This window comes from Bos grunniens, chromosome 10, assembly GCF_055505025.1.
Source record: "Bos grunniens cultivar Pamir isolate PY7600 chromosome 10, Bosgru_T2T1.0, whole genome shotgun sequence".
Classification (NCBI taxonomy): domain Eukaryota; kingdom Metazoa; phylum Chordata; class Mammalia; order Artiodactyla; family Bovidae; genus Bos; species Bos grunniens.
This window is the reverse complement of record NC_141174.1, coordinates 16,188,473-16,214,383: the sequence shown is the minus strand read 5'-3', so window position 1 is coordinate 16,214,383 and position 25,911 is coordinate 16,188,473. Positions and strand designations below refer to the sequence as shown.

General features: G+C 42.0%; 1 protein-coding gene and 1 long non-coding RNA gene across 51 annotated transcripts in view; one reads left to right on the top strand and one right to left on the bottom strand.

The window, feature by feature from the left end:
• The window catches only part of TTLL5 (tubulin tyrosine ligase like 5), a 316,623-nt gene that overhangs the window by 146,362 nt on the left and 144,350 nt on the right, over window positions 1-25,911 (top strand). For all 50 annotated transcript variants that reach the window (XM_086319545.1, XM_086319536.1, XM_086319563.1 and 47 more), the window contains one exon: window positions 7,169-7,323. In XM_086319545.1, coding sequence (XP_086175671.1) covers window positions 7,169-7,323 — 155 coding nt within the window. The remainder of the gene's footprint in view (window positions 1-7,168; window positions 7,324-25,911) is intronic.
• LOC147363971 (uncharacterized) lies at window positions 18,183-23,648 on the bottom strand. Its single transcript, XR_015133966.1, has 3 exons — window positions 23,308-23,648; window positions 22,610-22,710; window positions 18,183-19,405 (listed from the first exon to the last, which is right to left on the bottom strand). It is a non-coding gene; the product is annotated as an uncharacterized LOC147363971 (long non-coding RNA).

The window sequence follows — 25,911 nt, the reverse complement described above, 5'->3', positions numbered from 1 at the left end:
CTTTTGAGCATTCAGGACTGTAGCATTTCTCGAGCATGCCTGCAGAGCAACAGTGATCTAGTTAGGCCTGGCCCCAGATCCTTTTTGGATACCAAAAGGTTATGTGTCTGAGTGGGTGGTAGGTATATTCTGGGAAGCCATCAGGGCAATGCCATCATATTTTAATTACAGCACTGGCTGTAGCGCTACTTTGAGCAAACAGCAGTAACAAGCAGTAACACTTGGGCGGGCCAGCCACCGGAAATTGGCCTCCCTCTCTGTTGCTGCTACCCCTTTTCTCAATCCATCACCTGTATTTATTCCCGCAGTAATTTAAACACCTGTCTAGATGGAATGCGTGCAATGTGTCCCTACCCCACACATTCAGATATTTGCTCACCTGCCTTATTCGGAAGGTTGGCTCTAAAATAAACAAGAGTTTTGGTACTGAAAGAAAAAACACCCTGAGGTCAGCGTGGCAACGGACATGAGGAAGGGAACGGGAGTGGAACTTCTGCAGACTCCTCTCCGAGAGAGTGGGAGCAGAGGAAAAGGAGGGGGAGGAGGAGAGCAAGGGGTGAAACATCTGCCAGCGGACCCTAAGGCTCAGGTGGGCCTTGGCACGCACGCAGGCACAAGCTCGAGACAGGATTCTCCTACAGGCTGTCCTTCACTTAGAGAAAGGCAGGGGTGGAAGAATATTTAACAAGCTGATTGTTATGAGGATTAAATATCTTGGTTTGTTTTTTATACATAATTTTACTTAGTTGATTGGGCTTTTCTCTGGTTATGGCGATGGGGCCACTCTGGCGTTGGGGCATGTGGGCTTCTCATTGCAGTGGCTTCTCTTTGTGTGGAGCACAGGCTCTAGGGCATGCAGGCTTCAGTAGTTGAGGCACATGGGCTCTGTGCTCCGAGGCATATGGGATCTTCCTGGATCAGGGATCAAACCCGTCTCCTCCATTGGCAGGGGGATTCTTTATCATTGAGCCACCAGGGAAGCCCTTGTCTTGATTTATTTTTCATGACCACCATTTTTCATGGCAGCATGATAAGCTAGATTTGAAGTTCCCTGAAGCTTGTTCCAAACTGTTTCATCCACTTTTGCATCCTCGGCATACTTGACATTATGCATGTTCATGTTTGAGCATCCAAATGACAATGAGACATAGTAAAGCCGCAAAGTTCTTGATAGAATTGTTTTCTTTCCTCCTTCCCTTTGGTTGTTTTGTATGTTGTTCCCCCACTCCATTAGGGCATTTCTGCTGGTTTTTGGATGATCCCCTGAGCTTTATGGAGGACTAGATTTGAAAGGTTCCTCTTCCCTGTTCTTTCCTTTCCCACCATGCCCTGTAGCAAGTGCTTCTCAAGCTTAAAGATGCACGTGAATTATCTGTGGCTCTTGTCAAATACAGATTTCTGTTCACTGGGCTGAGATTGGGCTGAGTCTGCATTTTTAACAAACTCCTGGATAATGCAAATGCCAGTCCACAGACATAATAGTAAGTTCAGGTTGAAAGTTATAAGGCAGTGGGAATAACTCAGTGGTTAAAACTGCAAAATCAGGAGATTTTGTATCAGGGAAAACAGGAATTGAAACTAGGGGCTTATAGATAACAATTATTTGTTCTTGAGCAAATTATTTTACCTCTTAATCTCAGTTTCCCCATCTATAAATGAGGGCAATAATTGTACCTAACAGATGTGTCTTGAAGATTGAGTTAATTGTCTAGAACAATGCCTGGCAAAAACAAAATACTGATTAAAGTTAGCCATCATTAGCGCTAATCCAACTTTGTTGTTATTACTGTTATTGTTAAGGAACCTGAAAGATTTCGTATTTGCTTAAAAACTAACTATGGCAAAGCATTTTAGAGATCCACACATAGACTTGTAAAGTTCTTATAAGCGACATAAAGATGTTGATATCCTTTATCAATAAGACATGTTCTTTAACTATCCTGTCTTCCAGACCCCATGCAACTCGTGGCATAAATTCGTGAGTTGACCAGCCTAGGTTTAGTAGCATAGTCTCTGATTATTAGCCCAGAGAAGCCAGCTGGCCCAATGGCGACTATGCTGTGCAAAGTCACTTCAGTTGTGTCCGATTCTGTGCGACCCCATGGACTATAGCCTGCCAGGCTCCTCTGTCCATGGGATTCTCCAGGCCAGAATACTGGAGTGGGTTGCCAGACCACCTCTACCTTAATCGCCTGATCCTCCTCTCTCAAATGATGAACCTCTGTTTTGTGACTGGTGCTGTGTCTTTATGTGCTGTGAGCCTTGTCATTAAAAAAAAAAATTCTTTAGTAGTGACATGTTACCCATTTGTTGCAAATCAGGTGTAATTAAATGCCATTTTCCACTTTCTCTTCATTTTATCAAAGCTGGTTTTGTTACGTTAGCTGGAGAAATGTAGATGGACAGGGAAGCAAAGGGAGCCTGTGACAGGAATAGTCATCATCATTCTGTCCCTTTAAGGAAGAAACTGCCAGGTGTGAACTCTAATTGGCTTATAGAGTTTCTTAAGACCTGCCCTGCCCTTTGGTCAGCCCTATCCTTAGTCAAGACAAGGTGTAGCAAGGGCCACCAGAGTTGATGCATGGGTCTGTTTTAGTTCAAGGAATTCTTCTGCCTATTCTAGAAAAAACCGAGAAGCTAAAAGAAAGAACTAGAGACATTCAAAACTCATTTAATCTGGAGATACTTTGCTTAGACTGAACTTAGGCAGGCATAAGTCTGTACTCATAGGATTCAGCCAGATCTGGTCAAGGCTCTAGAGCTGTGCTGTCTGATAAGATGGCCACGGCCTTCATGTGGCTTTCAAAATTTAAGTTAAATACAGTTTACAATCCAGTTCCTCAGTCACACTGGTCATATTTCAAGTGCACAATGATCATCTGTGGCCGGTGACTGCTGTATTGAACTGTGCAGTTTATAGAACATGTCCATCACAATGTGTTCTATTGGATAGTCCTGTTCTAGAACAAGGGTTGAAAATAGTTGTCTCCCCTGTCAGTTCTGATTAACTGGAGACAGCTGCCTGGAGGACTGTGTAAAGAAGACTCTGAGGCCATAGCTAAGTGAGCCCCAAATTATTGTATTACTCATTAGCAATGTATGTCCTGGGAAGATGGAGCTGGGTGGTATGGAGGTAACTGTGGCCTTGGACACTGAATGTCTTCTAGACAAAAATCACAGAAGTAAGAGTTGAATATTTAGAGGGGCAAGTTGTTATTATTTAATAGAGATAGACTCCTTTTTTTTTTTTTAAGGGGGAATCCTTTGCATAGAAAGATGAGAACCTTCAAAACTTTTCTTATTCCTTACATACTCTCACATTTAAGCAGTGGTCTTTTTTTGCTATCTTTCTCAAAATAAATTAAGGATGCTTTGCTTTTATGTAGAAGGAAATAATAATGGCTATCAATTCTTGATTTATCCATGAAATGCAGAGTGGATGTTACATGAAAAAATAAAATTCACTACGAGTCCAAAATTAGTTTTATGTTTGTACCATCTCTTACTTTATCTGCCAAGAAACAAAACTGATTGAGGATGGTTTTGTTTGGGGCTTTTTGTTAGTCTGTTTCTCTAATCTGCTGTGGTGAAGGGTGACAAGTGGGAAATAAATTTAAGGAAAAGGAGAAAAAGCTGGAATAGGTATAATCAATTCCTGTATAATCACTATTTTCAGAATTTGAGGTCTGTATCCGATTATATTTTCAAAACTTTCTAGTAATTAAGGACAACTAAGACTGTTTCCCTATTTGTTTCAAAACTGGAAAATGGCTTTTAAAACAAGAGTACCAGTTCTGCAACTGTTATGTGGCCTTGAACCAATGACTTACCATAACTTCTCTGACCCTTAGTTTCTCCATATCTGAGAAGGGAGTACTCAGGGAATTTCCTAACAGTTCAGTGGTTAAGACACCCCTCTCCCACTAACAAGGGGCTGAGTTCAGTGCCTGGTATAGGAACTAAAATCCCAGAAAACCACATGGAGTGACCAAAAAACAGAGAGAGAGAGAGAGAGAAAAGAGTATCACAATATCTATCTCTGTGAGTAATGGAGGGAGATAAAAACCTCACTTATAAGTACCTGGCACTTCTCCTGCAAGGACTCAGATGTTAAGCCATAGGATTAGGATAAAGTATACCACATGCATTTGGAAGAGGACTTTCTCTCTTTTCCTCTTGGCCCTGCCATCTAGTCGATGTGTTACCTTTATCTAATTATTTGCCTCTTAAGACTTCAGTTGCCTCTTCTGTAAAATGGGAGTAACAATAGACATTTCTTGAAAGGCTGGCTCAGGGTTAAGTGAAATTGTGCACATCAAGATGATGCAAGGGCATCTCAGCTGGGGGTCCCCAACTCCTGGGCCACAGACCTGTAGCAGTCCATGGCCGTTGGACCGGGGCTGCCCAGCAGGAGTGAGTGGAGGGTGAAGTTTCATCTGTGTGTACAGCCGCTTCCCATGGCTTGCCCTACTGCCTGAGCTCAGCCTTCTTTCACATCAGCAGCATCAGATTCTCATAGGCATGAATCCTAACCCTAAAGTCAAGGCCGAATATTCTGAGATTGCCACAAAATAGAGTGCACAATAAATGTAATGCGTTTGAATCACCCCCAAAACCCATCCACCCCTCCCCCAGTCCAAGGAAAAATTATCTTCCACGAAACCGGTCCCTGGTGCCCAAAAGGCTGAGGACTGCTGAGCTAAGCCCATAGCACATGGTGAGCATTCAGTAAATGTTAGCGATTATGATGAAAATGATGGCTCAGTCGCTAATTTGGGTCTGACTCTTTCAACCCCATGGACTGTAGCCCCCCAGGCTCCTCTATCCATGGAATTTCCCAGGCAAGAATACTGGAAGGGGTTGCCATTTTCTTCTCTATGGATCGTCCTGATCCACGCAGTCTCCTGCGTTGCAGACAGATTCTTTACTGGCTAAGCCACCAGGGAAGCCCACGATGAAGACAATGATGTTTCAGTTAAAGGCAGTCTGGCCAAAAGAGAGAAAATGTACCAAGTCTAATATCTCTTCTCCTTCCCATTCACTCATGTCCAAGCCAGAAAGTTTATACTAACCATGGTAAAGTATGTCCATTTTGTTTATTTTATTGCTGTCCCACTATAAATTATTAATAAGCCTTTTTTATTAGGTTTTTGGCACAACTGACTAAGACAGTAATTGGAGAAGCTGTTAGTTATCAGAAAGACCTTTCTACTTGGTAACGTCTTTGTAAGCTGTAAGCTCATGTCTAATTTGAAAAGCCTAATCTTTAGGGCCAGGGGTCTGATTTGAGAAGCCTAATCTTTAGGGCCAAGGGGGTTAGTGTTGGGGCAAGGGTGAGCTGAGTCCTGCGGGAGCCCGATTGCCTGAGCACCTTTGTTGCCTCTCGGTAGGGTGCAGGAAGAGGGTCAAGGCCCTTCGGGGGCCAGAGGGCACTGCCGTCACCTGCTCGCTGCCTTCCCCCTTTTGTCAGCGTGGGCTTTCTTCTCCCCTGGTAGCGGCAGAAAGGGGCCAAAAATACTTGAGTCTTTGGTGGGAAGACACAGGCCTGGGCAGTTGTCGCTTACTGAATTCTATAACTAGGAATGAAGCACTAAAGTGCTAAAAATGACTTATTTTCTTTCAGATTAAAAAAAATCCTATTTGTGTCAAAATTGTTAGCTTCCTGGGACACTTTTCTTGGACTTTAAATCTCCTCACGTCACTCTTCCCTGTGTCTCCCCCTCAGCACCCTGCCTTCAGCCTTGAGTCCCCCACCCCTTTTCAGCACCCTCTGTGCATCTTATTTGAAATGCTTCTCGAAGCCTCCTTTTCTGATTCCACTCTCCCCATCCAGGTTTTAAGCTTATCAGCTCACACCTGTATTTTTCATAATAATGTACATTTTTTTCCTTCTGGATTATAAAAGTAACATATCCCTTTTAGGAATGTGTATCCGCATATGTGTGCATTTAAGGAAATTTGAATCTGCTCTCTGTACAGTTTCATATTGTGATTTCTTTTTTTTAATTCAAGACGTCGGCATGTTCCTAAACCATTAAGTATTCTGCAAAAAATTCTGGTGGATACATAACATTGCCTTATATGTTTACTATTAGCCATTTAAATCTTTCCTTTTTCAATATTAAAAAGGATGCTTGTTCTCAGTTTCTGTTCACAGTATAGTGTAGTGAGGAAGAACAGGGAATTTGGAGTTTCAGACTATGGTCAGATTGTAGTTCTGCCATTTATTCCTGTTTCCTTCTTTGTAAAGTGGGGATTATAATAGTACTTGCAAATAGAATTATGAATGAGATGTATGTAATATACTTGTTTACTCAGAGCTTGGCACATTTTAAGTTCTGCTAAATAGTAACTACTATTATAATACCTCATTAATGATCTGCAGTTGTTTTTTTGCATAGTTCCTATAACTTAGACTATAGCATCAAAGTGTACAAAAATTTTGATACTTTTAATAATATGTTGGCAAATTTACTTGTAGAAAGAGTCTACCAATGAAAGATGTGTACTTACACTACACATCTAATATCACCCTTGGCATTGTTAGGTACTATAGTTTTTATTAGTATATGTCAGTGTAACACATAAAAGTGTTATCTTGTAATTTACATTTCTTTGACAATAGAACTGAATAGTTTTAATTGTTTAATTGGCTAATTATATTCAATTTTTGTAAATCACTTATTGAAGTCAGTGCCCATTTTTCTATTGCCTGGGCAACTTTTTTCTAAGTCAGTGACTTTATCTAATTATTATTTATAACTAAACTTTATTGAGCATTTAGAACTTTCGTATGAGGACACAAGGGTCAGAAAGGCTAAGCAGTCTGCCTGATTCTTAGAACCTTGCATGACACAGTAAATACTTGGTAAATACTCACCCTCTTTGTTATTAATCTTTTTATTTTACTGCACCTAGCGTAGTATGGTGCTTTGCATGTAGTAGGTGGAATAAATACTTGTTAACTTATATTGACACTCGGGACCCTCACCTCTGCTCTTGGATGTGCACCGAGGTCACACTTTAACGCGCGCCTTTGTCACAACCACTGTGTCAGCCCAGATGAGCCAGCATCGCCTGAACCTCTACATGATTTCCCCAGTATGTTTTTAATGATGCTTTTCTAAAACTCTATAAAGTCAGTCTGTTTCCCTCACTTCATTTCTAGGTCACAAACCTGAACTTGGCAAGCAGCGTCATAAACAGAAGCAGTGCTTCAACTCCCCCCACACTTCGGCCTGTCATCAGTCCCGCTGGCCCAACATGGTCAATACAGTCAGACCCCCAAGCTCCTGAGAGCCACTCCACCCCTCCTGGAAGCAGGTATGTAAGGGGCGTGGAGCCAGCCTGTGGGTCACACACAGGCAGCCTGTCCTACGCAAGTCATTCCCACTTTGAGTTGCCTGCACAGACACCAGGAAGACGGACTCCTCTCTCCATGTGTCCTAATCCTCTGATGCTTCGATATAGGGCCTCGTTTTACTTGTAAGACAGTTTTTGGCCAAATCAAATGAAAAGGAAATTTCTGATACAGTTTAGCAAGTTTACTTCCAGGCTGAAGGAGCAAGACTTTTTACTGTGTTGTTTTTGTTTTGTTCTTAATTGAAGGGTAATTGCTTTACAATGTTATGTTGGTTTGTGCCTATACAACCACACATGAATCAGCCATAAGTATACATATGTCCCTTCCCTCCTGAATCTCCCTCCCACCTCCCACCCCTCTAGGTTGTCACCGAGCGCTGGGTTGAGTTCCCTGTGTTATACAGCAGCTTCTCACTAGCTATGTGTATTACATATGGTAATGTATGTTTCAGTGTTACTCTCAATTCACGCCATCCTCCCTTCCCCTCACTGTGTCTGCAAGTCTGTTCCCTGTGTCTGCGTATTTATTCCTGAGCTGCAAATATGTTCATCTGTACCATTTTTCTAAATTTCATATATGCATTAAGATATACTTATTTTTCTCTGACTTGCTTCACTCTGTATAACAGGCTCTAGGTTTCTCCACCTCACTGGAACTGACTCAGATTCATTCCTTTTTATGGTTGAGTGATATTCCACTCATATATGTACCACGACTTCTTTATCCATTTATCTGTCAGTGGAGATCTTGGTTACTTCCATGTCCTAGCTATTGTAATAGTAGTGCAGTGAACTTTGGGGGTGTATGTGTCTTTTTTGAATTATGGTTTTCTCAGGGTATGTGGGCTTCCTAGGTGGTGCTAGTGGTAAAGAATCTACCTGCCAGTGTAGGAGACACAAGAGACATGGGTTTGATCCCTGGGTTGAGAAGATTCCTGGAGCAGAAAGTGGCAACCCACTCCCGTATTCTTGCCTGGAAAATTCCATGGACAGAGGAGCCTGGTGGGATACAGTCCGTGGGGTCACAAAGAGTTGGATGTGACTGAGCACACACACTCAGGTTATGTGCCCAGTAGTGGGATTGCTGGGTCATATAGTAGTTTTATCCTAGTTTTTTAAGAAGTCTGTGTACTGTCCTCCATAGTGGCTGTATCAGTTTTCATCCCCACCAGCTGTGCACGAGGGCTCCCTCTTCTCCACATCCTCTCCAGCACTTTTTGTTTGTAGATTTTTTGATAACGGTGGCCTTTCTGACCAGTGTGAGGCGATGCCTTCTTGTAGTTTTGATTTGCATTTCTCTAATAATGAGCAGTGCTGAGCATTTTTTCATGTGTGTATTAGCCATCTGCTTTGGAGAAACGTCTGTTTAGGTCTTCTGTCCATTGTTTTGATTGGGTTGTTTTTCTGATATTGAGCTGCATGAGCTGCTTGTATATTTTGGACTAATCCTTTGTCAGTTGCTTCATTTGCAGTTATTTTCTCCCATTCTGAAGGTTGTCTTTTCACCTTGTTTTTAGTTTCCTTTGCAAAAGCTTTTAAGTTCAGCAGGTCCCGTTTGTTTTGATTTCCGTTACTCTTAGAGGTGGGTCTCGGAGGATTTTGCTGCAATGTATGTCAAAGAGTGTTCTGCCTATGTGTTCATCCAAGTTTTATAGTTTCTGGTCTTACATTTAGGTTTTTAATCCATTTTGAGTTTATTTTTGTGTGTGGTGGTGGGAAATGTTCTATATTCATTCTTTTATACATAACTGTCCAGTTTTCCCAGCACCACTTATTGAAGAGACTGTCCTTTTTCCATTGCATATTCTTGCCTCCTTTGTCAAAAATAGGGTGCCCATAGGTGTGTGGGTTTATCTCTGGGCTTTCATCTTGTTCCATTGATCTATTTATAATTTGTTTTTGTGCCAGTACCATACTGCCTTGATGACTGTAATTTTGTAGTATAGTCTGAAGTCAAGAAGGTTGATTTCTCTAGCTCCATTTTTCTTAACAAGATTGCTTTGGCTATTCGGGTTCTTAGAAATTGTGAAATATTTTGTTCTAGTTCTGTGAAAAATGCTATTGGCAATTTGATAGGGATTGCATTGAATCTGTAGATTGCTTGGGTAGTAGAGTCATTTTCATAATTTTGATTCTTTGAATCCAAGAACATGCTATATCTCTTTGTCTGTTTGTGTCATCTTTGATTTCTTTCATGAGTGTCTTATAGTTTTCTGTATACAGGTCCTTTATCTCTTTAGGTAGGTTTATTCCTAGGTATTTTATTCTTTTGGTTGCAATGGTGAATGGGATTGAGTCCTTAATTTCTCTTTCTGATCTTTTGTTGTTAGTGTATAGGAATACAGAGGATTTCTGTATGTTGATTTTGTATCATGTGACTTTACTAAATTCATTGATTAGCTCTAGTAATTTTCTGATAGGATCTTTACTATCTTTCTATGTATAGTAGCATATTATCTGCAGGCAATGAGTGTTTTACTTCTTTTTTTCCAATCTGGATTCATTTTATTTCTTTTTCTTCAGTGACTGCCATGGCTAGGACTTCCAAAACTGTTGAATAATAGTGGTGAGACTGGGCACCCTTGTCTTGTTCCTGATCTTGGAGGATGTGCTTTCAGTTTTTTTACCATTGAGGATAATGTTTGCTGTGGATTTGTCATATATGGCCTTTATTATGTTGAGGTAGGTTCCTTCTATGCCAGTTTTCTGAAGAGTTTTTATCATAAAAGGGTGTTGAATTTTGTCCAGAGCTTTTTCTGCATCTGTTGAGATTATCATATGATTTTTATCTTTTAATTGGTTAATATGGTGATCACATTGATTGATTTGCATATATTGAAGAATCTTTGCATCTTTGGGATAAACCCCACTTGATCATGGTGTATGATGCTTTCAATGTGTTGTTGGATTCTCTTTGCTAGAATTTTGTAGGACTTTTGCATTTATGTTCATCAGTGATACTGGCCTATAATTTTCTTTTTTTGTGATGTCCCCTTGTCAGATTTTGGTATCAGGGTGATGGTGGCGTCCTAGAGTGAGTGTTCCTCACTGTGCAGTTTTCTGGAAGAGTTTGAGAAGGTTAGACATTAGCTGTTCTCTAAACGTTTGACTGGCTTCCCAAGTGGTGCTTGTGGTAAAGAACCTGCCTGCCAATGCAGGAAACATAAGAGATGCGGTTTGATCTCTGGGTTGGGAAGATCCCCTGGAGAAGGGAATGGCAACCCACTCCAGTATTCTTGCCTGGAGAATCACCATTGACAGAGGAGCCTGGTGGGCTACAGTCCATAGGGTCGCAAAAAGTCAGACACAACTAAAGCAACTGAGCATGCAATCATTTGATAGAATTCACCTGTGAAGCCATCTGGCACTGGAATTTTGTTTTTTGGGAGATTTTTGATCACAGTTTTGATTTCAGTGTTTCTGATTGATCTGTTCATAATTTCTATTTTTTCCTGGTTCAGCCTTGGAAGGTTGAACTTTTCCAAGAATTTGTCCATTTCTTGTAGGTTGTCCGTTTTATTGGCATATCAGTTCAGTTCAGTTGGTCAGTCATGTCCGACTCTTTCTGACCCCATGGACTGCAGCATGCCAGGCTTCCCTGTCCATCACCAACTCCCAGAGCCTACTCAAACTCATGTCCATAGCATCGGTGATGCCATCCAAACATCTTATCCTCTTCCTCTGTCATGCCCTTCTCCTCCCATCTTCAATCTTTCCCAGCATCAGGGTCTTTTCAAATGAGTCAGGTCTTCACCTCAGGTGGCCAAAGTATTGGAGTTTCAGCTTTAGCATCAGTCCTTCCAATGAACACTCAGGACTGATCTCCTTTAGGATGGACTGGTTGGATTTCCTTGCAGTCCAAGGGACTCTCAAGAGTCTTCTCCAACACCACAGTTCAAAAGCATCAATTCTTTGGCGCTCAGCTTTCTTCACAGTCCAACTCTCACATTCATACATGACTACTGGAAAAACCATAGCTTTGACTAGACAGACCTTTGTTGGCAAAGTAGTGTCTCTGTTTTTTAATATGCTGTCTAGGTTTGTCATAGTTTTTCTTCCAAGGAGCAAGTGTCTTTTAATTTCACAGATGGAGTCACCATCTGCAGTGATTTTGGAGCCCCCCAAAATGAAGTCTGTCACTGTCTCCATTGTTTCCCCATCTATTTGCCATGAAGTGATGGGACTGGCAGGTCAGGTCAGGTGGTCTGGTATTCCCATCTCTTTCAGAATTTTCCACAGTTTATTGTGATCCACACAGTCAAAGACTTTGGCATAGTCAATAAAGCAAGGGAACATTTCATGCACAGATGGGCTTGATAAAGGACAGAAATGGTATGGACCTAACAGAAGCAGAAGATATTAAGAAAAGATGGCAAGAATACACAGAAGAACTGTTCAAAAAAGATCTTCATGACCAAGATAATCACGATGGTGTGATCACTCACCTAGAGCCAGACATCCTGGAATGTGAAGGCAAGTGGGCCTTAGAAAGCACCACTACGAACAAAGCTAGTGGAGGTGATAGTATTCCAGTGGAGCTATTTCAAAGATGATGCTGTGAAAGTGCTGCACTCAATATGCCAGCAAATTTGGAAAACTCAGCAGTGGCCACAGGACTGGAAAAGGTCACTTTTCATTCCAATCCCAAAGAAAGGCAATGCCAAAGAATGCTCAAACTACTGCACAATTGTACTCATCTTACATGCTAGTAAAGTAATGCTCAAAATTCTCCAAGCCAGGCTTCAGCAGTACGTGAACCGTGAACTTCCGGATGTTCAAGCTGGTTTTAGAAAAGGCAGAGGAACCAGAGATCAAATTGCCAACATCCGCTGGATCATGGAAAAAGCAAGAGAGTTCCAGAAAAACATCTACTTCTGCTTATTTAACTTATATGCAGAATACATCATGAGAAATGCTGGGCTGGAAGAAGCACAATCTGGAATCAAGATTGCCGGGAGAAATATCAATAACCTCAGATATGCAGATGACACCACCCTTATGGCAGAAAGTGAAGAGGAACTAAAAAGCCTCTTGATGAAAGTGAAAGTGGAGAGTGAAAATGTTGACTTAAAACTCAACATTCAGAAAACCAAGATCATGGCATCCTGTCCCATCACTTCATGTATGGATGTGAGAGTTGGACTGTGAAGAAAGCTGAGCGCCAAAGAATTGATGCTTTTGAACTGTGGTGTTGGAGAAGACTCTTGAGAGTCCCTTGGACTGCAAGGAGATCCAACCAGTCCATCCTTAAAGGAGATCAGTCCTGAGTGTTCATTGGAAGGACTGATGCTAAAGCTGAAACTCCAATACTTTGGCCACCTCATGCGAAGAGTTGACTCACTGGAAAAGACTCTGATGCTGGGAGGGATTAGGGGCAGGAGGAGAAGTGGATGACAGAGAATGAGATGGCTGGATGGCATCACCGACTCAATGGACGTGAGTTTGAGTAAGCTCCAGGAGTTGGTGATGGACAGGGAGGCCTGGCGTGCTGCAGTTCATGAGGTCACAAAGAATCTGACACAACTGAGCGACTGAACTGACTGAACTGAACTGATGGGACTAGATGCCAAGATCTTAGTTTTCTGAACGTTGAGTTTTAAGCCAGCTTTTTCACTCTCCTCTTTCACTTTCATCAAGAGGCTCTTTAGTTCTTCACTTTCTGCCATAGTATTTCTACATTGCCTGTTGTCACTTCTTCTTTTATCACTTCTAATTTTGTTGATTTGATTCTCCTCCCTTTTTTCTTAATGAGTCTGGCTAATGTTTTGCCAATTTTGTTTATCTTCTCAAAGAACTGGCTTTTAGTTTTATTAATCTTTGCTGTTGTTTCCTTCATTTATTTTCATTTATTTCTGCTCTGATGTTTATGATTTCTTTCCTTCTACTAACTTTGGGGTCTGTTTGTTTGGTTTGTTTTTTTTGGGGGGGGGGTTCGTCTTTTTCTAATTGCTTTAGGTGTAAGGTTAGGTTGTCTATCGGATGTCTTTCTTGTTTCTTAAGGTAAGATTGTATTGCTATACACTTCCCTCTTAGAACTGCTTTTATTGCATCCCATAGGTTTTGGGTCATCATGTCTCCGTTGTCATGTGTTTCAAGGTCTTTTTTGATTTCTCTAATAACCTATTGGTTATTTAGAAGTGTACTGTTTAACCTTTGTGTATTTGTGTTTTTCACAGTTTTTTTTTCCTGTAATTTACATCTAGTTTCATGGTGTTGTGGTCAGAAAAGATGCCTGATACATTTCAGTTTTCTTAAATTTACCGAGGCTTGATTTGTGGCACAATATATGATCTGTCCTGGAGAATGTTTGCTCCTTGTGCACTTGGGTGGAATGTCCTGAAGATGTCAGTTAGGTACATTTGGTCTAATGTATCATTTAAGGCTTGTGTTTCCTTAATTTTCTGTCTGGATGATTTGTCTATTTGTATAAGTGAAGTGTTAAAGTCCCCTAATATTATTGTGTCACTGTCGATTTCCCCTTTTATGTCTGTCATGTTTGCCTTATGTATTGAGGTGCTCCTTTGTTGGGTGCATAAATATTTACAATTGTTATGTTTCCTTGATCCCTTGATCGTTATGTAATGTCCTTCCTTATCTCTTGTAATATTCTTTATTTTAAAATCTGTTTTGTCTGATATGAGAATTGCTACTCTGGCTTTTTTAAATTTCCATTTGCATGGAATATCTTTTTCTATCCTCTCATTTTCAGTCTATATGTGTCCTAGGTCTGAGGTGGGTCTCTTGTAGACGGCATGTATATGGGTCTTATTTTTGTATTCATTCAGCTACTCCGTATCTTTTGGTTAGAGTGTTTGATTCATTTATATTTAAAGTAACTATTGGTATATATGTTCCTATTGGTATTTTCTTAATTGTTTTGGGTTTGTTTTTGTAAGCCTTTTCCTTCTCTTGTGTTTCCTGCCTATAGAATTTCTATTAACATTTGTTGTAAAGCTTTTTTGGTGGTGCTAAATTCTCTTAACTTTTGCTTGTCTATAAATCTTATGATTTCTCCATCAATCTTGAATGAGATCTGTACTGAGTAATCTTAGTTGTAGATTTTTCAGTTTCATTACTTTAAATATATATTGTCATTCCTGTCTGGCCTACAGAGTTTCTACTGAAAGATCAACTGTTAACCTTATGGGATTTCTCTTATATGTTACTTGTTGTCTTTGCCTTGCTGCTTTTAATATTTTTTCTTTTTGTTTAATTCGTGTTAGTTTGATAAATATGTGTCTTGGCATGTTTCTTCTTGGGTTTATCCTGTATGGGACTCTGCATTTCTTGGACTTCATTATTTCCTTTCCCATGTTAGGGAAGTTTTCAAATATAATCTCTTCAAAAATGTTGTCAATCCTTTCTTTTTCTGTTCTTCTCCCTATAATTCAAATGTTGGTGCATTTAATATTGTCCCAGAAGTCTCTGAGACTATTCTTTTCATTCTTTTTTTCTTTATTCTTCTCTTAAGTAATGATTCCTACCATTATACCTTCCAGCTCACTTATTATTCTCCCTCAATTATTCTGCTATCGATTCCTTCTAGAGTATTTTTAATTTCAGTAATTGTGTTATTACTGTTTGCTAATTTTTTTTCTTCTAGTTCCTTGTGAAATGTGTTAAATGATTCTTGCATTTTCTCCATTCTATTTTCAAGATTTTGGATCATCTTTGAAAGGTGAATGTGATGAAGCTCAGTTGTGTCCAACTCTTTGCAACCCCATGGACTGTACAGTCTTTCTTCAGACCAGAATACTGGAGTGGGAAGCCTTTCCCTTTTCCAGGGGATCTTCCCAACCCAGGGATCGAACCCAGGTCTCCCACATTGCAGGTGGATTCTTTACCTGCTGAGCCACCAGGAAGCCCAAGGATACTGGAGTGGGCAGCCTATCTCTTCTCTAGCAGATCTTCCTCCCAGGAATCAAATCGAGGTCTCCTGCTTTGCAGGTTGATTCTTTACCAACTGAGCTACCAGGATCATCTTTACTGTCATTATTCTGAATTCTTTTTCAAGTAGTTTGCCTATTTCCTCTTTGTTTATTTGGTCTTGTTCCTTCATCTTTGTTCCTTCGTCTGCACAATATTTCTCTGTCTTTTCATTTTGTGTAAAATACTGTGTTTGAGGTCTGCCTTTCCCTAGGCTATAGGGTCATAGTTCCTCTTGCTTTTTGTCTCATGGATGAGGTTGGTCCAGTTCCTGGTGTAGGCTTCATGTATGAAGGCACTTGTGCCTGAATTCTGGTGGGAGGAAGTGAGTTTTTTTCCTCTTGATGGGCAGGGCCATGTGAGGTGGTGTATTTTGGGGTGTCTGTGGGAAGCCTGTCTGCTGATGATTGGGTTGTGCTTTTGTTTTGCTTGTTGCTGGGTAAGGTATCCTGTGCTAGGTGCTGCAGGCAGTCAGGTGGTGCTGAATCTTGATACAGGTGGAGGCCTCTGTGGGAGTTCTCACTGATTAGTACTCCCTGGGGTCAAGAGTTCTCTAGTGTCCTGTACTCAACACTCCCACTCCAGAGGCTCAGGCCTTACTTCTGGTCGGGCAACCGAGATCTCGCAAGCTGCTTGTTATGGCATTGCTGCTACTGCTGCTGCTAAGTTGCTCCAGGCGTGTCTGACTCAGTGCGACCCAATAGACAGCAGCCAGGCTCCTCTGTCCCTGGGATTCTCCAGGCAAGAATACTGTAATAAAAGGGATTAAAACAAATAATAAACAAACAAACAAAAACCCAAGAGACTAACAATGAACCCCAGACAAATGGTAAAAGCAAAATTAGACAAATAAAAACAAAAACAAAGGAACATACACACACACAACACATACCGCACACACGAAACCAAAGCTTATCAAAGAAAAGAAAGTTCAAGAGGCGAACAAAGGAAACCAAATAATATCAACCAATTAAAACAAAACCAACTAAAACACAAAGCAGAAAACAAGACCAAAGCAGAGTGTCAACTGCGGAATAAAGCGAAGAAAACAAAAGAAACAAACATGGTGAAAAAAGAAAAACAAATAGAAAAGCAAAGTTACGTCAAAATATATAAAGAAGATACATGCATATTAAAGTAAAACTTCAACAAGAAAAACAGCAACAACAACAAAACACAAAAAGCTAAAATAGAAATATAGAAAAGAAATAAAAAGTATATTCAAAAAGAGATAATAATAATAACCACAGCAACAGAAAAAAAAAAAAGAATATTCAGAACCAACTATAGAAGGAATAAAAATATAGGAATAATAATAAATGTTTTTCTCAGGTCTCAGCTGTCAGCATTCTCACCCCCCACGCCCACCTTCGCCTTCTTAGGAGGCCCTTCGGTACTCAGGAGGACTGGTCTCTGGACCTTCTTTGGGGACAGTTCAGATTCTAATCTGGCCCTACTCCCACATGTGCTTGCCTCCAGTGTCCAGAGCTGCCAGAGCTAGAGAATTTTCTTTTGTAGGAGTACTCATTATCCTTTTGTATGTCCATAGACAGAGAGTCTACCTAGTTGCTCTTGTGGGTTTAATTTACAGCTTATACAGCTTTTAGAAAGTTTTTTGATCCTCTTCCTTAGTCACTCCATCCCTGGAGCTTAAGTGTGGTTTTATCCCCCCTCTGCATGTGGGTCATCCACAGGAGTTTGCTTCTGAGGCTTCCCTGGAGGCCTTGAGTCTGCCCCAGTGAGGACCAGGCCTGGAGGTGGGACAGCTGCTTGGATCGCATGGACCCCGGCAGGACCAGGTGTGCAGGGAAGCCAGTGCCCATGGGTGCAGGAGATATGGTGCCATTGGGATTGTTTTCTAGCCTCCAGTGGCTCTGCCCCAGTGAGGGCCGAGCATGGAGGTAGTGCAGCGGCTTGGATCGCGGGAACCCCAAAGGCATATACTGTGTTTAATCCTTTGCTCATAGTCAACATTTTCATGTATTGACATTTGATATTTTCTCCTTGTCTCATAATTCTTTTTTATACCTTGTATTAACTTTGGACTCTTTTTTCTTTTGAAGCATATATTTGTTTTATGTATTTTTATGTAGGTTGTCTAATTAGACTCTCTGGACAGTGTTCATTTGGAAAGTGGGAAGGAAATTCCCTCTATGTAGTTGAGCAAAATGGGGGAGGATAAAATGCAAATAAATTCTGGCCATAAAGTCAGCAACTTCTACTTTAAAAAAGAAACCACTCTATTGAAATCTAGTCTCTGTCTGTATTTTAAGTCTCCCTGTATAAAAAAAAAGAAGAAACAGATTCCCAGTACATCTTGGCTCTAATGGCTATTAAATATGGGTTTAATTGTATCTGTCCCTGAGTCAGATGAACTAGAGAGTAATGTGACTGTTTCGATGAAGTATTCCAACCAGCTGAAAGATATTGTTCCCTCCAAATAAAGAGGCTCTACCACACGTGTCCCACCGGGTCCCCACCCCCAGGCCTCTGCCAGCCAGCCACCACTCTGGATGCTCCCCTGCCCTGAGGAGGGGTGACCGAAGGCTCAGGCATGGAGGAAATACCTAATTGTTGTCCAGGTAGTTGTTGCCATTAGAATGATGACTTAAGGAACTAATTTGGGAAGCAGAGCCTCTGCCCAGGAAGCAAGATAAACATAAGCACATTACATCATGCTCGGGTACAGTGTCTTTCATAACCAGTGATCGTTGTGGTCAAGGGTGAAAAGAACCATCTCGGTTCAGAATTAGGAAGTGTTGAAGACCACGAGGCAGGACTTTTGAAGATAGGCCATCCTCCCACATGCTTCTCTTCACAGGAGAAGTCTGTCCTTTGGTGATTTACAGTTACAGAGTAACCACATTCCTAAAACATAAGTCGTAAAAAAGAAATTCTGTTTATGCCACAGAGCTTTATTTTCCATATAAAATATTTCCAAATATTCCATTTTCATTTTACAATCCAAATCTTGTTTCTACGGAAAACACTTTCTCCACAGTCTTGGATATATTGCCTTTATCCAGGACTGCAGTTGTTTTCCATGTGATAAACAATGTCAGGACTGTACGTTTTGGACAGACACAGCATGCAGGATCAGCTCCTCAACCAGGGATTGGGAATTCCACGCCCCTTGCAGTGGGAGCACAGATTCTTAACCACTGGACTTCCAAGGGAAGCCCTGAGTTTTCGTATTTTTTATAGTTTGTATTTGGAGTAAAAATTATGGCTGGGCTTAGAGCCTTCTCTTGGTGACACCTGTTAATGCTGAGACACAGAACAATGGAGGGATCCGTCCAGGTCAGAGGCAGGACCTAGGGCCCAGCGCTGTGAATGGCCTGCTCCCAGCTAGGCTCTGCTCATGGGCTGTGGTAGAAACGGCACATGATACAATCAACGTCACAACCACTGGCGCCAGAAAGCAACCCCTGCAAAGTTCCCTGGTCTTTCCCTTTGGGGGTTAGTTGTACCATAACATCCCTCCCTTCACCTCTTCTTCAAGTTCAAGGTCAGTTTCTAGGCCCCATTCTAGTCCAAGGTAGCCCTAGAAAATCTTCCCCTACCCCCAAACAACCTCTGGTTGCCAGGACAGCCTGGAAGCTCAGCTTGTGAGTTCTAATTCCATGGGGAATTCCCAGAGCTACCCACCCACAAGCAGCCCTAAGTGAATTCTCAAGTGGTCCTTCCAGAACTGGCGATGACATGGGCCCCAGCCAGACCTCCCTCAAGCATTCTGCTCTGTTCCAGGCCTCAGTTTCTTTATTTACCTGTAAGTCACTGTTTTGTGAATATTTATTTAGTCTCTTGTTGTTCCTTCCTTAGTAGTAAGGGTGACTAAGTTTAATGAGGAAGGGCTTAGTAGCTTAGAGTTGTGAGTTTTATTACTGGTTTTAACACTAAGTGACCCTAAACTATTCATTTAATCTTTTTACTGGATAAGCATACTTACACATAAACTGGCCTGTTTTGAGAGCTTTTAGGTTGTCCTTAAAGCACTTTGATCTCCCTGGAAGTGGGTGCTGAGTAAATAAAAAGTACTCTTACGTGTACATCCACAAAAGCATCGGTGGATTCCAGTGCTGATAAACTCTCATAATTCACTCGACCAGGGGCTGCCCTGTAAACAGTGAAAAGATGTAAAGAGAATCCACTGCTGGCTGTACTTTTCATCTGCATATTGGAGGATTCAGTGACTTGGTAGCCACAGGAATGAAAACTAGTGACTCACAAGAGCTCTGCAAATAGTGTTATTTTTCATTTCCCTGTGGTGTTGCTATTGTTCTCAATTTTATGGATCACACAAGTTTTCACCAGACAACCTTGTTCTTCCCCCGCTGTTTTGAAACCATCCCAAGTGTAGCCCAGGGCTGTCGTCTCCCATTGGGTCAGTGTGAGCTCAGCCCAGCTCCTCAAATCCCTCGGTTCCTCTGGTCTGTCTGGAGTCCCTGTTGGAGCTTTGTTGTGGGAGAGGAAGGCAGAGAGCCCACGCCTTGCCCAGACAGTCTGAGGCCTGGCCGTGGAGCTTGCAGTTCCCTAGACACTCAGAGTTGGACTCGGCCAGCCATTCCTCTGTTGTTACTTTTCAGAGGTAATAAGTGAGATTAATTGCAGGCCGATCTCCAGAAGAGAAGGTAGTCAGGGCCAAATGCAGTCACATGTTTAGAAACCTGAGGTGTGCCTCTGAACAAGGCCGACTGAGAATGATACAATCCACGATGCAGGTACCAAGTGTTCGCAACCTCTTTTTTTCTTAAAGGGGTTGTATTTGACTCTTATAATACGGATGATGTTGTTGTTATTTAGTAGCTCAGTCATGTCCGAATATTTTACGACCTCATGGACTGCAGCCCACCAGGCTCTTCTGTCTGTGGGATTCTCCAGGCAAGAATTACTGGAGTGGGTTGCCATTCCCTTCTCCACAGGATCCTTCTGACCCAAGGATCGAACCTGCGTCTCCTGTTGCAGGCAGATTCTTTACCACTGAGCCACCTGGGAAACACCCCCCTACCCCCCGCCCAGATGCTGATACCTGGCTATTAAGCTTTTCTTTAGCCAGTGAAATGGCTAGGGTTTTTCAAGCTACCTTTTAATTATCCATTTTTCTGGGCACTCGGGGAGTTATTCAGAGCTGAGAATTGATGTCGAGAGGCACCTCCTCGTTACTGCCAGCCTTGCACGGAACTGGACCACGTCAGGGAGGAGCACTTTCTAGGTGAGGAGTGCATCTTTCTTTGGGAGACCTGGAAGGGTTACTGTAAAGTTTTGGCTGCTGCTTGGAATGATTTGGGAAGAACAGGGCCTCAGACAGCTTGGCAGGAGCCTGAAGCTCTGTTTTTTTCCAGTCCAGCCCTTCCTTGTGGATCGAGCTGTCAGGGAATCCCACGAATGTCTGGCTTCTGCCCCTTTGTATGTTTTTCCAGCATTTGTCATTGAATTATTTTTATCCATCTCTGGCTTTTTCACACACACAACCTGGGGATTTGTCTGTTCCTCGATGTTAAAGGTGCGGGGGAGGTTGAAGGCACAGCCCTGAGTCTGTTCCTTCTTTTTGTGACATCTTGGACCTAGACTGCTTGGCTGGGTGGCTTGCACTCTGGAAAACAATTGTATTTTAGAATTTTAAATTCAGTCCTGGGGAATGGGGTACAATGAAGCCACAAATCTTGGAAATTTGGGTGCTATTTCACATTACCTTGTTCTTCTGCCTGCTTACATTTAAATAATAAATTATAGTCTGGGCCCTTTCTTTTACCTAATTTTTTGGGACCAATTTCCAGAGGTTTTGATACCAGTTCAGCTAATACTTTTCTCCCTTCTTTTAGATTATTTTTTTATGAATGTTGGTAGAGACTCAGGACTTTGACTTCCCACCTTTTCATTTTTAGTCAGTCTTCAGAAATACTGTTTATTTTCTTTAAAAATAAACCCTCTAATCATTTTCTGTGTATTAGGCATTGTGTTAGCACACACAACCTGGAGATCTGTCTGTTCCTCGATGTTACAGGTATGGGGGAGGTTGAAGGCACAGCCCTAAGTCTGTTCCTCCTTTTTGTGACATCGTGGACCTAGGCTGCTTGGCCAGGTGGCTTCCACTCTGGAAAACAACTGTATTTTAGAGCTTTACAATTTAGAGTTCTAAAACTGTATTTTAGAACTTTAAAGCTGCTGTGGAGCACTGACAAGTAAGACAGAATTGCCCTGCCCCCGGAGCCCGCTGGCCAGGGGCTGTCTGACTTTAGCCTAGCACACCCCACTTCGTTGTTGTTTCTGTTGTTTAGTCTCCACGTCACGCTCGATCCTTTTGTGAGCCCATGGACTGTAGCCTGCCAGGCTCCTCTTCCCAGGCAAGAATACTGGAGTGGGGTGCCATTCCCTTTCCAGGGGATCTTCCTAACCCAGGGATTGAAGTGGGTCTCCTGCACTGCAGCTAGATTCTTTACCACTGAGCCACCAGGGAAGCTCTGCAGGGCACTGGGTAGGGTCTAAAAGACTTTCAAGACCTGTTGTTGGATGACTAAAAGGCTACCATCCAGCGGCAAGAAGGAACCACATCCACGTGGAACAGTTAGGAAGCCGCGTTGGGCAGCATATGACAAAGATTTAAGTTTGTGACACAAGCAAGTGAAAGAAGGGGAATGCAGAAGAGGATGTAAAGATTGACCCTGTCACACGCTAGAATGTGGCTGAACCTGAGGACATTGTGCTGCATGAAATGAGCCAGTCACAAAAAGACAAACACTGTAGGATTCCGCTCCTATGAAGTATCTAAACTTGTCTAAATTGTAGAAACAGGAAGTAGAAAGGTGATTGCCAAGGGCTGGGGGAACTGAACATGGGGGATTAGTGTTTAATGACTATAGAGTTTCAGTTTTGCAAGATGAAAAAGTTAGATTTTTTGCATAGCAGTGTAACCATACTTAACACTATTGTACTCATAAAAATGGTTAAGACAGCAAATTTAAAGTCATACATTTCTTTAAACCATGATAAAGAGACTAGGAGGAGGAAGATATTAGGTTTTAAAAGAGAGTCCCATAGTTAGGCAAAAAAAATTACCAGAATGCTAAGGCTTTGCTTCCATTCTCTCCCTTTGTTTAGGGAAATTATTCTGGAACCAGTCCTTTAAATGCTTCTATTGATATATTCTTTAAAAGCATGTTAACTTTATAGGAAAGGGGTCCATCAACCCCTATTAGCAAGATGGCATGGTGTAGTGAAAAGAGAAGGGACTTTAGGATTTGCCTTACTGAGTATGTGACCTCGGGCAAGTTAACCTAGCTTCTCTGAGCCACAGTTTCCCTGTGCAGATGATAATACCTACCTCATTAAGTTGTTTCAAGATTTAGTTGAGTTGTGCATGTCAAAGTAGCCAATGGAGTGCTTGGTTTGGGTGTAGGTTCTTGATACCATTTACTTCCCTTCCTGTGGAAAAAAAAAAAAAGGAGAAGCTTAAAAATTGGACTTGCCTGGGATCTGGGATTCCTGCACTCCTTGTTTTAGTATCTAGTTTAGAGGAAACTGGCCGTGAGCCACAGGCAGTGCCCTGTGGAGCGGTGTTGCAGAGATGCGGCCGTTGCAGCTGAGGAGTGGAGGGTATCAAAGTGGGGCCAACAGGAGAGACTCTTTCTTTTCTTTGACCCCTCTGTTGAAGGGTGACTTCTTTCTACTCAACAGGCCCTTCCTCTCTGCTATCTTCTCCCCAATGTTGAAATTTCCATTGCGGCTCAGTATTCCAGCCAGTAAACACTCATATTTTCCATCCATCCTGGGGGTCGAGCTTTGGGAGAGCTTTTCTCTGGAGGAGTTTGGAGCTTATAATTTTGTACTTTATCCTGTTATATAAACAACACTCTGTAGCCAAAGAGCACAATCACAAAAAGAAACCACTTTGGGGGTGGTGGTGGGGGGGGGGGCGGAGTGCGGCCTAAAAGCCAGAAGGAAACTCTCGCTTGTTCAGAGTGCTGCCGAAGTGATAGTTCTCTCCTTGTCCTCCTTCCCTTCCCAGAAAATGAGGTTTACCTGACCGCCTTCCTCCTGAGTTTTAGCTTTTGCCACTCCGTCGCCTCGAGTCTCGCACGCCTCTGGCACACGCGTGATCAAGGCGCAGAGTCCTCTCTGCTGTTTTTCTCGCTCAGCCAGACACGCAGCCTCTCAGGCGTTAGCTCCGTGTCAGTTCAGGCCCCGGGATGGTCTCCAGTTTCTCCTGCACCCAGAGAGCCGAGCGCCATAGGCGTCTGTGCCAAGGCCAGCATGACTGGACTTCTGCCTCTTTGAAGGAATGTTGGTAAAAACTTTGGAAGTGTGTCAAAGCTTGCTGGCTGGACCTCATACCGGGGCCTAGGCAAAGGAAGTTCGGGAATGTTTGGGCCCAGACTCGGGCGTGAAAGGCGGGGGATCTTTTCTTATCTACAAGTCAGGATAAAACGCAGCTCGCTTTGTGGTTTGCCAGTGTAGCATGTTTCCAATTTAGGTTGCTTCCCGCCCCCACCCGCCCAAGCATCTAAGGTAAACCACCTTACGTACAGTTCCTCAGGATTAACGTGCACACCTGCACACTCAGACACATACAGAGTCATTGTTAGCGGCAAGACCCTTTCCTTTTTAGCCACTCGCTTTGTAATTTGATATCCATCCACAATTGATGATTATTTTGGTTTTAAGAGGACTGAATGACAAAAATCCATGTACAAGGAGAATGAGACTCCTTTCCTAGAATTAGGAAGTTTTATCAAAGTTACTTAATTCATGTTTCAGTTTAATTCTCATGCAGTTTTTCTATCATCTTTCCCATGGAACTGGTTACCAGCCCTGACAGAGTTGCAAAGATGCACAGTGGTGAAGAAACACTGTATCTTTCTTTCTGACTGCTGTAGAGAAACACTGATGATCCCTGTTAGAGCTTACTTAATGTTGACTCCACAGTTAGGACAACCAGCTGGCTTCCCTGGAACCTTTAGCTAATAAAGACCTCAACCTACCCTCCTGCCGGTCTTATTGCTAAAAAACCCTCAGCATGTTACTGACCAAATACAAAGAAAATATCAATTCTTTAGAGTCGGACACGACTGAGCGACTGAACTGAACTGAACTGACTGAGGGTTTAAAAGGCTGAAGGGAAAAAATCCCTCTTGACTCTATATTTTAATAAAATCATAGACTTGTAGTATCGAATCCCAGGAACGGAGGAGCCTGGTGGGGTCACACAGAGTCGGCCACGACTGAAGCGACTTAGCAGCAGCAGCAGTAAAGATTCTCTCATCCCTGCAGCCATTTTTCAGAGCAAAAGTTTGGTGTAAGTTCTGGTTTGGGTGTAGGTTCTTGGTATCAGTTCTTTTTCCAGAAAAGAGAGTAACACAGAATTAGACTTGCCTGAGATACAGTATTGCTACACGGCTGAGTTTAGATGCCGCTGGCCACCGCACATGTGAAGTGTCGTATTGTATCACAGTAGACAAAGCAGTTATACCTAATCTCTGCGGTTTACCTTACTTGATTTTATTGTGAAGTGAGGCTCCATATATTAAAATTTTGATTACAAACTATTAAAATGCTTGTAAGGAAAAATAGAGAAGCTCCACTTAAAAGGTAACATTTTAATATGGAACCAAGTGTTCTTTGGGAGATGAGAGTAGGGCTGGAGGTGAGAGAGGCAGTATATGAGAGTTTAGGAATTCAGAGTGTCACAAGGCAGGCCCAGGTGTTCGTAATAAGTAACAGTAGACCTCTTGTCCTAATTGGACCATTCTTATGCTTTAGAGGCAATAAAGGGATGTTTTTTAGCTTTCATGAATTATCAGGCTAAGACTTGTATTAATTTGGCTTCAAAGACAATAATTAATACCGTGTTTGCCTGGTTTTGTAAAAGAAGTTTTACTGTCTTTATGTGATGAAAGTGAAATATGGATGCATCTCAGTAATGTGACGATAATCTAGAAATCTTTGGATGAGAAAATCGGGCTTTCTGGTACCACAGGTAAGGAAGCCGCAGCGGAGTGGTGGTAATAAGTAGGTTGTACTTAAAGGCTACAGGAAATAAAATTATGTTCTTGTGTAGTTGGGTTGCACCAAGGAAAATTGAGTAGATGAAAAAATCTGCCTGTTATTAGTGTTCTCAAATATCTTGCTAGCTGCTTGAACCCAACACTGACATTTGAAATACAAGACCCTAAGAGAAGAGTTTTGTTACCTTCTTCACCAAATATTTAGTATATTGAAATACTTGAAAAGAAAGGTGAAACTGGTAATAAGTAATGTTCCAGCTGGGAAATGGCTTCATCTGGTAGTTGTTAAAACAATGTTATCCTTAAAAAGTTAACATGTTACCGAATATCTCCTAAATGCAAGGCAGGGGGCTGACTCTGAAGGAAGTAATAGACGGGGTCTCTCTGTCCACAAGGAGGAAATTTGATAGTCATTTAAGTTATTAATACAAGCAGTGTAAGGCAGTATGTACTTAATTGTAGACAACGAGGACTATGCTGTGAGCGGTACACCTTCAGAGGAGAAAGAGGTCACTCTGACTGGAGAAAGTGGCCAAAGCTTCATGGTAAAGACGTGTGAGGTGACTCTGGAAGGGCAGCTAAGGCTTGGGTAAGCAGAAAGGCCAAAGTTAATTAAGAGAGA